This window comes from Erythrolamprus reginae, chromosome 2 (assembly GCF_031021105.1).
Source record: "Erythrolamprus reginae isolate rEryReg1 chromosome 2, rEryReg1.hap1, whole genome shotgun sequence".
NCBI classification, from domain to species: Eukaryota; Metazoa; Chordata; class Lepidosauria; order Squamata; family Dipsadidae; genus Erythrolamprus; species Erythrolamprus reginae.
Window position 1 is genome coordinate 336,107,496 of NC_091951.1, and position 13,344 is coordinate 336,120,839.

At 41.0% G+C, this 13,344-nt stretch overlaps 1 protein-coding gene across 1 annotated transcript in view; it reads left to right on the forward strand.

The window, feature by feature from the left end:
* The window catches only part of ALPK2 (alpha kinase 2), a 91,723-nt gene extending 81,312 nt beyond the window's left edge, over positions 1 to 10,411 (forward strand). Inside the window, exon 10 of the mRNA XM_070743509.1 lies at positions 6,087 to 10,411. Within this exon, the coding sequence (XP_070599610.1) occupies positions 6,087 to 6,297 (211 nt within the window). The 3' untranslated portion in view covers positions 6,298 to 10,411. The remainder of the gene's footprint in view (positions 1 to 6,086) is intronic.
* Positions 10,412 to 13,344: the final 2,933 nt, after the last annotated feature.

The following is a 13,344-nucleotide window of genomic DNA, read 5'->3' on the forward strand; positions in this document are numbered from 1 at the left end:
ACGAAAACCAAGGCGTTCGAGAACCAAGGTACCACTATATATGGACATGACCAGGATGTACTGTGCTCTAAAAATGCTCCGTTTTTTTAAACAATCTTATACCATAGCCAACTCCTGTTAAGATAATGCTCAGCTAAATTTCAAGGACTTTGCACAGACTCCCTTATCTACCCAGTGTTGTAAGTGGTCCATGTCCGGCTCAGCTTGTCACAGATTTCGAGGACCAGGAGGTGGAGTAATACTGGCATCGCAGATCAGTGTTCTTACCATCTGAATCTGAGAGTGAGAGTGAAGGAGAGTTGGAGACTGGGGAACCACCAGAGACTATAGAAATCTCTCCCCCCCCCAGTTAGGGTAGTGTCAGAGTCCTAGGATGATGGGGACATTGAGGACCCAATATTAGACACTAGGGTCAGAAGAATGAGAGACAGACATGAATATCTCTATAAACAGAGGTCTATATATAGAACAGGCTGCTGGGAAAAGAGGCATGGCAAGCAACATTCAGCTTTAAGATAGTGCTCTGAGAGACTGCTCCAGAATCCCTGGATCTCTGTTCCTGTGTTTACAGAAGTTCTTGTAGCTCTGAACAGTGAGTGAAGTAAAAAGAAAACCAGACACTGCTAATTAGTGAAGATTTATGCTTTTAGTTTTTAGTGCTTCCTGGAGCCTTATCTAGGATTCATAGTCGGACTCTGACAACTTGAAAACGCTTTAGACTTGAATGATTTCTTGAAAAACTTTGTAAAATAGCCCTTTGTAATATTCACTATCCTGTAGGAAGAATATTGTTTTTCATGAATCAATTCTTTTTGAAAATGTGACATGAATATACTGAAAGATGTCTACCAGCTAATTTCATTTGGTTCAACCGGCCTGGCATACATCTAGTACAGTGGTACCTCATCATACGAACTTAATTGGTTCCAGGAGGAGGTTCGTAAAGTGAAAAGTTCATAAGATGAAACAATGTTTCCCATAGGAATCAATGTAAAAGCAAATAATGCGTGCAAATCCTTCAGGAAAATCCCAAACTTTAGAAGGGAGGCGAACAGAGGGCAGGGAGGAGCAGCTAAAGGGGGCGGGTGGAAGAAGCAAGGCTAGGCTAAAGGGTGAGTGGGAAGGAAGAAAGGCAAGGGGGGCGCCCCTCCCTTTTCTTTTTTCAAAAGACACAGTTTCAGTGCCTTTGCAAGCATGCAAAATCTTTACTCCTCCAAGCTGCCCCTCCCTTTTCTTTCTTAAAAAGACACCGTTTCAGTGCTTTTGCAAGCATGCAAAATCTTTACTCCTCCAAGCTGCCCCTCCCTTTTCTTTTTTCAAAAGACACAGTTTCAGTGCCTTTGCAAGCATGCAAAATCTTTACTCCTCCAAGCTGCCCCTCCCTTTTCTTTCTTAAAAAGACACCGTTTCAGTGCTTTTGCAAGCATGCAAAATCTTTACTCCTCCAAGCTGCCCCTCCCTTTTCTTCCTTAAAAAGACACAGTTTCAGTGCTTTTGCAAGCATGCAAAATCTTTACTCCTCCAAGCTGCCCCTCCCTTTTCTTTCTTAAAAAGACACAGTTTCAGTGCTTTTGCAAGCATGCAAAATCTTTACTCCTCCAAGCTGCCCCTCCCTTTTCTTTCTTCAAAAAAGGGGGGGAAAAGAAACCCCTTCATCCCAGCAGCAGCTGCTTGGGTTCGTAAGGTGAAAATAGTTCGGAAGAAGAGGCAAAAAAATCTTAAACACCGGGTTCGTATCTTGAAAAGTTCGTTAGAAGAGGCGTTCGTAAGATGAGGTACCACTGTATATCCTTTACCTTCGATCCATGTTTCCAGCATGTGGGTTTGCTTTCTAATAATATAATTGATCCGTCAGACAGAACACTCAATTAGCGTAGTTATTTATTTTTCTTATGTGAAAAAACCTGACACGTGTTTTGGTTAGATTTCATTCGATAGCTTTCAGCTCAGTTCTTTTAAGCTATGAGAATTATTTCAAATTTTGGTTTCTTTGATTAAACGCTCCCTGCATGATCTAGTTTTATAACAGCAGGAAAACTGCTGGAGTTTACTTTAGGTCTGTGGAAGTGCCAGGAGTCTGCAGAGTGTACAGATGTTTCTTTTATGGCACCTGTCCCGTTGGAGAGCTGCCTTCATAAGAGATTGCTCAAAATGACAGGCATCTTCTTAATATGTCTTGGCAGAACTTGGGGGGGGGGAGGTTTCTTACAGCTGTTAACATCAGACCACATTTGTAGCTTTTGTTTTCCCTTGATTTCTTTACGGCATCGTCTGTTTTTGTCATAAAGTGCTATGAGTATTTCTGAGAGAGAGAGAGAAAGAAATATTAAAAAGAAAAGTACAGTAATACCTCATGATACGAACTTAATTGGTGCAAGGAGGAGGTTCGTAAGACGAAAAATTCGTAAGATGAAACATTGTTTCCCATAGGAAACAATGTAAAGTCAATTAATCCGTGCAACCAAAAACCCCCCGCAAAAAACCGGCTTTCCGGCTGTTTTAAAAGGTGATAGCCGAACTTCCGCGTTCGGCTTCGGGAGACAGCTGCGAAGCGGCGCGGGTGTTTTAAAAGGTCGCAGCCAGCCTGGGGGGCTTGCCAGCACCCCCCGAACCCCGAACTTTTGCCGAACTTCCGGGTTCGGGGTTCAGGGGGGTGCTGGTAAGCCCCCCAGGCCGGCTGCGACCTTTTAAAACACCCGCACCGCTTCGTAGCTGTCTCCCGAAGCCGAACGCCAAAGCCGAACTTCCGCGTTCGGCTTCGCGAGACAGCTGCGAAGTGGCGCGGGTGTTTTAAAAGGTCGCAGCCGGCCTGGGGGGCTTCCCAGGAACCTCCCGAACCGAACCCGGGGTTCAGCCAAATTTTGCCTCTTCTTACGAACTTTGTTCGAGTTACGAACCGGCGTTCGGGAGGCTTCTGGGAAGCCCCGCCGCCCGGCTGTTACCTTTTAAAACAGCCGCGCGGCTTCCCAGCTGTCTCCAAACGCAGGTTCGTAACTCGAAAAAAGTTCGTAAGAAGAGGCAAAATTTTGCTGAACCCCGGGTTCGTATCACGAGTTGTTCGTAAGATGAGGGGTTCGTATCTTGAGGTACCACTGTAAATGCAATTACAACATTCTAAGAAGTGGTTTCCTACTATTGTTACCTTTCCAAAATAATTGTTATTTTCCCCACATTTCTGGAATGTGTTTGAAAAAGAGGGGAAAAAGAGCAAACAAAAACAGATTTCCTGCTTTCAAAGTCACCCCAATGCTTGAATAAAGACTTCTTTTGGAAGAGGGAAATGGTTGAATGAAAAGTTAACCTAGATAAAAATGAGATGACAGTAGATTTAGATTAGATTAGATTTATTGCATTTATATGCCGCCCCTCTCCGTAGACTCGGGGCGGCTCACAACAATGGTAAAAAACATAGTAACAAATCTAATATTTAGCAATCTAAATTACAGTTGTAGGTTAAAAAATCCAAAAGAAACCCCAATATATAAAAAACAAGCACACAGTCGAATCATACACAGAAACTACATGGGCAAGGGGGAGATGTTTCAATTCCCCCATGCCTGACGGCAGAGGTGGGTTTTAAGGAGTTTCCGAAAGGCAAGGAGGGTGCGGGCAATCCTAATCTCCAGGGGGAGCTGGTTCCAGAGGGTCGGAGCCACCACAGAGAAGGCTCTTCCCCTGGGTCCCGCCAGACGACATTGTTTAGTCGACGGGACCCGGAGAAGACCCACTCTGTGGGACCTAACCGGTCACTGGGATTCGTGCGGCAGTGTTAGTTCAGTAGTGGGTTACTACCGGTATGGTAGGGGACAGCGCACCAGTAGCAGCTGCCAGATTGCATAATTTGCACTTGGCCGCTATGGTGCCAATCCTATGGGTGCCACCATCTTTTTTTCAACTTTTCAGTTGAAAAACTGAAAAAACCTTGTGAGGGGATGAGTGTGTGAGATTTCTGCAGAAGTAGAAACCCCGATGTCATAGAGCTGGTTCTGTTGGTGTCTCCATGGGTGCCGCCATCTTTGATTTTGCTTCTGCGCACGCCCTGGGTGCCGCCATCTTTGGATTTTATTGCTGTGCATGCGCATAGCACGACCCTGAACAAACTGGCAGAAAAAGAATCCAGAACTCACACTGACCCCCCCCCCAAAAGCCCATCTATTATTGGTTTTCCTGTAACCATCATCATTTACTGTAGACAATGATTGTTGTGGTTGGCTCTGGCCCAGCTCCTGCCCCAAGGAATGTGGAGGTGGATGCAGGGGAAACATCAACATGTCATAGGCCTGTTTTATTGCCAACAGAGGCAGGTAGTGCAGTTTCCTCGGACGAAGAAGAAGGTGGGAGTGACTTGGAAGAGGGGGGCTTGGCACATAGCCCAGGAAGCCAATCTCCATTATCTTTGGTTAATTCGGATGAGGAAGTATTAGACTCATGCATGCGCAGAATTATGCATAGAAGAGACCAATTGCAGAAATATTACAGGAGATAAGAGAGGCCACCTGTGTTTGGGTGGGGCTCCAGTAATTAGAGCTGCTGATATAAATAGCAGCATGTTGGTTTGGCCATTGTGGAAGATTATCTGATCGTTGTTCTTCAGGACTGTGCCTTGCTGTTTCCGGACTTTGTTGATTTTTCATGACTTTGAAACCAAAGCAGAGCAAAGTGTGTGTGTTTCACTTCATGGAAGAAGGAGAGCTGTGACGTTTCTTCACAGCTGCTAGCTAAGTACTTAAAGACTGATTAAGGGGATTGTACAGACTACCCGGTTGTTTTGGGGCGAGTGCTCTTTGCAAGACAAAAAGGGTGCTTTCTTTCTTTTGAATTTTTGCGATAACGAACATTGTTTTTGAACTTTCAAGCGTGTGTGTCTGAAATTTGTACCCTTGAATTTTTGGGAGACTCTTACCATAGAGCCAGGCAGTACAATGATAAAACAGGAAACCACTGCCTTTAGTTACTCACTCTGTATTTTGTCAAAGGTATTGCTTTTTTTCTATTTTGCTCTAGTGCAGACCTGCACATCTTATGACACCTGGCGCACATTCAGCCCTTTGGCTGTCCCTGTCTTGTCCATGTGAATTGCTTTTATTTTCAATAGGGATGGTATTCCCCCCCCCCAATTTACAAATGCGCATTCATGCAGGCCTCTGCACCTTCACAGCCAGTGAAGAGCTGCCCTTCGCTGGCGCTCCCGGAGGCCCACCCAGGCAGTGGACAGGCACATGTTGGCATGAGATTCAGCTTCTGTGCATGCGCCGCAAGCGATATCTCATCTGAGAATGTGTTCGTGAGTGAGACTTCGGAGATTTTTGGCAATATTTTTGTTTCCGCACATGTGCAGAATAAAAAAAATCAGCGAGAATCACCAAAATCTCATTCGTGCATGCTTTCTCACACAAGGTTTCACTTCTGGCGCATGTACAGAAGCTGAATCTTGCACTGGGGCACACATGCGCAGCTGTGTGCACATCCCAATTTTCCCAACCGGGACTGCCCACTGGTCCGTCCATGGAGCAGCCTATTACTGTTCACAGCCCTATTGATTTGGCCCTCTACAATAGTCCCGGTATTATATACGGTTGTATGTGGCATGGATTTGCATAACTGCCACTGATTGGACAGTCTAGCGGTGGGAGAAATAAACTGCTGTCAGTAGCCAGCCGGCTACAGGAAAGCCTGTAAAAACAGCTTCCCTGTAGCCCGCCGGCATCCCGAATTATTTTCTGCTACTGCTAAATACAGGTGCTAAACTGCTCCTACGTCTCGCCTCTTTGTTTCTGCACAATCTAACACTCAGCTTCTCATGTAAACCCCCTTGGGGAAAGTAATTGTCCACCCCTGTTTAGCCCCATTAAGAGGACAACACTTATTGTACCTGCAATGACACAAATCAATTTTCCTGAGGATCAAGTTAATGGCATTCTTTTTCACTTGGGTGATGATACCAGCAATTGCTTATATGGGTGAATATAGAAGACACACAATTTTGTCATTTCAATCTAAGAAGATTAAGCATTTTAGTGGATTAAAAAAACCACCATGAAACTAGAGGATTTAAATCCATTTTTTCCCTGTCTCTCCTTTTGCAGGTACAAAGGTTTCAAAGGCAATTGCTCCATCTCTTTTATCGATCAGTTTAAGGTTCTTCACCTGTGCAACAAATATTGTGAAATGTTAGGACTGAAACCCCTTCAAAGCAGTGGTTTGAAACAGAAGAAATCTACAGTCTCCAGAATCAAGACACAACCCAACCCAACTATGGCTAAGAAAAGATTGGTGCAGACTTCCAAAAAAACATAAGATCGTTGTTTTTTCCCCCCAAGGAAATATTGATGACTTTTATCTTTGCCGCAGGACATCTTTGGAAATGTATATTGGTTTGGTTGTGTTATTTTTCTGCAAGGTGCCAATGATGGCCCTTCTTCCAAGCAACCTTTGCAGTATGTGGGTGGATGGTCATAAATAGACCAGAGAAGATTTACACCACATCTATTGGGGGCGGCGCTAAACTTGGGAAAAATAGAGTTTAATGTATTCCTTCCATGTAAGTCAGCTGCTACAAAACCAGAGACATACATGTAAGGTGTTTCAAAAAAACTTGTGATAAATACTGTATATTCCAGGATTTTCTTCTTGTAGATTTGCTGTATCTTTGGGTATTTTTGCTTTTTCTAGATCTTTTTTTTTACTATTTAATCTTTATTGAGTTTTAGTTATAAACCAACCACATCTAAATAAGATACATGAAATATAAACAGATAAAATAAATACTAACCACTTTTACAACTATTTCATTTCCAGATATATTTACACTTCACAATATTACTTCTTCTAGCTTTACATATATATACGTACAGACATATATCCATACTTCCTAGATCTATATTATTTACTATTTTCATTACATTTGTTGATACATTTCTAGGTCTTTCTAAATGCTTGCCTCTCCAAGTAAGATAAAAAATTGGCTGAAACTGTACGTAGAAGAGGAATATAACTCTGGAGTTCATATGCATTTTGTTTTATTTTGCACTACTTGTAATTGCCAGCTGTGTCAAATATGTAATAATTGTATTTATATAACAGAGTTGTCCTGAGTGATCTGAGAGCTGCATGGAACTCGTGACCATGATCATGTTATTTTATAGAGTCCTAGAGTTGGCAGTGACCTCAGATGGCAGCTAGTTTAACCCTGCTCAGTTCAGGCTCTGTCATTTGTAACCTCATATCCCTAACTTCCCCGGATACATGTCCTGGCACCTGAAGATCAGTATTGAGCTGCAGCTGGTACAGTCAGGTGCTCAGTTGGAAAGATGAAGCTGCACATGCAACTCCAGCTGACCAGTGGGAAGGCACACACATTAGTGCGAGATTTGATTATGTGCATGTGCAGGAAGCCAAATCTCACACGAGGACACTAGCTCACAAGAGATTTCACCGATTTTTGGTATTTAATTGCTTCCTCGCATGTGCGGAAGCAAAGAAATGGCCGAAAATTGGTGAAATCTCATGGGCGCGAACATCCTCACATGAGATTTGACTTTTGCGCATGCTCAGGAAGCCGAATCTTACTCTGACACATGCACCCACATGTATTGGATGTGCATGTACCCGTGCCCGCTGCCGGGAGTGCACCAGGAGCACCGGCAACAAGCAGCCCTTCCCTGCTGCAGATTCTGCCACTAACTTTAATGTAGCATAGTAAGGCTTAGTAGGTCCAGACACTTCCTGTCTCATTGATGGCAAGTATGTAAATGAAGAAAAGAGAAAAAGAACAACAGCTGTAGGAACAGCTGCACAGAAGAAGGTATGTGTTCGGTTGGTAGGTCAGGGTGACAGGAACAGAGGCAGACTCAGAAGTAACTAACAGTAACTAAATTTATTTCAGCACCAACAGACGGAACAGGGAAACAAGCGGTTTGACAGCTTCTTTGGTAATAGAGCTGTCAAACTCCAAACCAATAGCAGGGCTCTATTTTCCCGCTTGCCGGCTGCTTGCGTCAGAGCCAATCAGGCTCAACCAGCAGGTGGTGCAGGCATAAGTGTGAGGACTCTAAAATATATCTGCAGTAAATATACTTTAAATCCCATTAGATCTGTCTTTGGAGAGTCAATCATCCAGTTTCGTGGTTTTCCAAAAGGCAACTGGACAGTCTTGATGTTTTGAAATCTTGGAACTTCACTTCTCTGAACTGAAGAAGCTTCTTGGAGGAGAAGTGAAATGTTTTCAAAGAAAATGCCAAGAAAATTCAAAATTCAATTTTAAAAAAATCAAATTTTTTGGGGGGCAGGGGAATCTTTGGGACCCTTTTAGATCCAACAGAAGTTCCGTTCAATCTGATATCCTGTTTTGTGCCATAAACAAGAAAGGTCTAAGAGGTTGACAACCAAAATATGAAACCAAACATGGAGCTTCAATATAGAGGAGATTCCCAATTCAAAGCAAATTATGTATCATATCAGCATATAGTGTATAAATCTAGCATTATTTTGACTCTTCACAAATCTCTAAAGAGACTAAACTGATTTCAAAAGAGACTAAATCATTTTACTACATCTGTTATATATATCTTCAGTCTTAACCATCTCTGTTTTTCTTTCTTTCTTAATGGTTTGCAGAGTAATACTTGTTACTGTTATGCTTATGTTTCCAATTAAATTCTTTCCTCCAGTTAATTAGGATTTCACTTTATATGAAGCAAGACTGTAACAATATTTTCTGTTTCCTCTGCAAACATTTATGGCCTTTGATAATGTATTCATTATTAAATTCAGTCATTTTGATATTTAAAGCAGTTACTTCTGGGAAAACAAATATTAACCACGATTCAGTCGTCATATTGATTAGTTTCAGAAAAATCTTAAGTGTAGCCATAGTAAAATATTTCATTTATGAATGTAGGGTAATAAACCTAACTCAACTTATTATCAGCTATAGTTTTAGCTGTAACAATTACATTGTAATAAATCAGCTATTCAGCAATATAAGGATGTGCAGAGAAAAAGATACCAAGTGGAAAGCTATTTTAATATCTGTATGTCACTATTCTGCAAGTTTAAAATGATAATTATTTCAACATTAAACAAGTATGTGTGCAGGACAAAAGAGATGAATTCAACCAATTGTTGAATATAATGGTGTTCCAAAAGCAACATTGATTTATTTGATCTATGCTATTATAAAGCACACACTAAAAGATATCTGAAGCACTTTTAAATTTTCTATTGAATGGCCGATTGGTTTTTCGTAGATGCTCATGTACTTTTCAATTAATGAGAGGTGAGCAACAGTGGACATTGCACGCTTTGATGAACACAAAATGATTCGTATGAGAGGGTTAGAAAAATACCCCTTCTCCGTAATTGTATAATGGCTCCATGTTTCTCAGTCTCAACAACTTGAAAATGTGTGATTTCATGTAGGCTGAGAAATTCTAGGAGTTGAACTCCCCATATCTTAACATTGCTGAAAGACACCACAATGTCTCTGAGCATCTGTAGATGGAAATCAAAAAAGTTAAAATGGCATCCTTGACTGGGTATAATTACAGCCCCAGCTGCTTTTTATATGTGTCACAGATTTTTAAAAGGGCTTTAACTGGAGAGATTTAGCTGCCATCTTGATTATTTTAGTTCTCTCCCCATTTACTAAGTTATATGTTTAATTACTGTTGTGGTTAGCTCTGGCCCAGCTCCTGCCCCAAGGAATGTGCAGGTGGGTGTGGGGGAAACATCTACATGCCGCAGGCCTGTTTTGCTCCTGATGGAATCTGCCGACGAAGCCTCCTCTGACCAAGGAAGCGTGAGTGACAGGGAAGAGGGGAGTTTGGCAGACAGCCCAGGAGGAGATCAATCATCTATATCATCCTTGGATTCTGAACAAGAATTAATGACACATCCATGCATGTGTAGAGTGATGCATAGGAGACAACAACTGAAGGATTATTACAAGAGAAAATGAGGCCACCTGTGGTTGGGTGGGGCTGCTGTAATTAGTGCTACAGATAAAAGTGCAACCTGGTGTTTTAGCCTCATGGCAGTTTATCTGATTCATTGTTTTGTCAAGATCGTGATTTGTGTGCTGTACAAGATTGTGTGTGGACTCTCTGGACTTTAGAATTGGACTCAATTTCCCAGTTATTGGGTGAGCAATTGGATTACATTTAACCTGTGCCTTGTGTATAACAGAAAATCCCTTTGACATTTTAAAAGGGAGCTGTTTCTGTTTTTCTGTTTATAAAAACTTTTGAGTTTTTCTTTTATCGTGTGGTGTGTGTCTTCCTGGACTAATTACCCTGTAATTACGGGCGGTTGAAACACCCCGGCAGAACAATTACCTATTTATTTTTTTCTATTGTTAAGAGAAACATATTTAAATGTTGATGTCATTATACAATTATAAAAAATATATGTATGTATGACTAGATTTTATTAATACAGTATATGACTAGATATGTTTGTTTTTGTGGGCGTTTTTGCATATCTAAGTAAGTCAATATATAGAGTCTGAGATAGTAATTATGAGTAATTTAAAAGATGCATGAAAATAATTAGCTAGCTGGGACACGATAATACTGTATATACTATATTTTTTGAATGCTGTGATGCAATGGGCAGTCTTAAAAATGTACAAATTGCATATATTAAAAACCAACGTGCTCAAAAGGCATCATATAAGGGTACTTGAGTTGCAAACTCTTATATTAAGAGGCATGGTTTCTTCTTATATTTATACAAAATTGTGAAAATGGGAAGGAATCACTCATCTATTGAAGCAATTGAAGCACAGCTCCTAGTAATGATTGAGTGAAAATGTGCCTGCAATAAAATGATTCAGTCAAAATAGAAACTATGTCAATTGTATTTTATGGAGAAATTGTCTCTGAATCCACTATAATAATTCACAATAACTGATGCAATTTGCAAAGTGCCTAAAGGGACAGATTTCTGATCTAAATCATTCTAAGGAATTCAAACCCTTTTCAAAAATTTGAAGGGTGATACTTTATACATTGTTCACTATATAATTTCCAATGATGATTAATCTTGAACCAGGTATTTAAAATGTTGCTCCATTTGATGAGTGATTGAGATATATGAACCAGACATATCTTCCATAATTGCTATCCACACTAAGAAAAAGTTCTCCACAGTATCTAAAATAGCCCTTAAATTATAGTGATTTTCTCAAGGCGACCTTGACTTCTGATACCTACATGTCTGTATCCATGTACTCTTCTTGTTAAGATATAAAAGTTATTAAATATTTCTCTTCTTGATGTATTTTTTATTTATTTTATTTATTTATTCATTTGTCCAATACACAAATACATAGGAAGAAAAATAGACATGTAGTGTATAAGGGTAAAGTGAACTTAGAGGAGAGGATATATGAAAGAAAGAAAATATATATGATAAGTGAGAGAAGGGAAAGACAATTGGACAGGGGACGAAAGGCACACCAGTGCACTTATGTACGCCCCTTACTGGCCTCTTAGGAACCTGGAGAGGTCAATCGTGGAGAGTCTAAGGGAGAAATGTTGGGGGTTAGGGGTTGACACAACTGAGTCCGGCAATGAGTTCCACGCTGCGATAACTCGATTGTTGAAATCATACTTTTTATAGTCAAGTTTGGAGCTGTTCGTATTAAGTTTGAATCTGTTGCGTGCTCTTGTGTTGTTGCGGTTGAAGCTGAAGTAGTCATTGACCGGTAGGACGTTGCAGCATATGATATTATTTTTATTTTGGTTTTGGTTTTACAATCTACAGTATACTACTATCCTGAGATTTCTGGATTGTGTCTTATAGGTGCAACTCTGTGTTGCTATGTTTTTAAAATTACTCAGAGTTCCCCTTGGTCCTGCTGTCTCTTCCCTACCAATTAACTAAATGACATTCACTACATTCACTGTTATTTGCACAAAAATACATTCAATCTTCTATGTATCACTTATACTAAGTGTTCCCAACTTTTGTGAGATGGCACATTGGAAGCTGGAAAATGTGGACATGAGCATCTTACAAAGCCATTGCCATGTTTATGATTGTATCTATTCACAAAATGTGAAGTTACCACCCCTATCCCAGAATCCCCAAATACCATCTTAGTTTTGTCCTTCTTTTCTTGCAAAGATGGGCACAATTCCAAGTAAAGCATTAGGCTGACATATATGTCTTTCCCTTAGATGACATCTACCATTGATTCTTAGTCATTTTCAGTTTACTCTAGGCCCTGTTTTGGGACCTAGTAGACCTCCCTGCAGCCTCCTGAGAGTGAAAATGGGCCAGCCCCCCGCATCCCACTTTGGGCCTAGGAGGCCTCCCTGAAGCCTCCTGGGAGTGAAAATGGGCCAGCCCCCCACATCCCACTTTGGGCCTAGGAGGCCTCCCTGAAGCCTCCTGGGAGTGAAAATGGGGTGCATGGTGTCTCCTGGAAAGGGCAGGGTGGAGAGGCACAGGACCAGCCAGCAACCAGTTTGCCCAAACTGGCTGAATCCCACCATTGCAGTCCTCACAGTGTAACTGCCTGAATTTATTAAAGTTTTTACTAAATCTGTACTTCTATTCTACTAGTTTTTCTCATCATTCCTATCATCTTTTTCTTCCCACTTGTGACTGTATGACTGTAACTTGTTGCTTGTATCCTAAGATTTCTATTAATATTGATTGTTTCTTCATTGCTTATTTGACCCCTATGACAATTATTAAGTGTTGTACCGCAGGATTCTTGACAAATGAATCTTTTTCTTTTATGTAGGCTGAGAGCACCAAGACAAATTCCCTGTGTGTCCAATCACACTTGGCCAATAAAATTCTGTTCTGTTCTATTCTATTCTATTCTATTCTATTGGGATCCTTTGTTTGATACCAAAATCTAAAGAAAGTTTCCTTTGGAAAAAGATCCTTTGCAGAACATGGGCTGTCGCTACATTTGATTCATTAATCAAATGTCTAACAAGTGTCCTTGTCAACAAGTGCTGCAATCAGTTGCCATGACAATTGGCAGCGTTGTACCCATTATTTAAACGGAATACTAATGAAAAAAAAACTGTGCAGGAACTCATCAGTCTCATAAGAACACCATGACATATCAGAAAGAGATGTGATTTTTAAAAAAGATTCTGGTTTAAGACTCTTTTGTGGTCTGCTTTCTGCTTTGAAAAGTATCTGGGAAGATTTGTTCTTTATCATACCAAAAGCAGGGGTGGGCAAGAAGTAGAATGGCGTGGAACCATCCATCCTGGGGTCCCTCATGTCCGGCCGTGCACATGAGATTCGGCTTCTACAGGTAGTCTTCAGATTACAACAGTTCAGTTACAGTGTCCAGGGGTCGTGTGATCCCCTTTG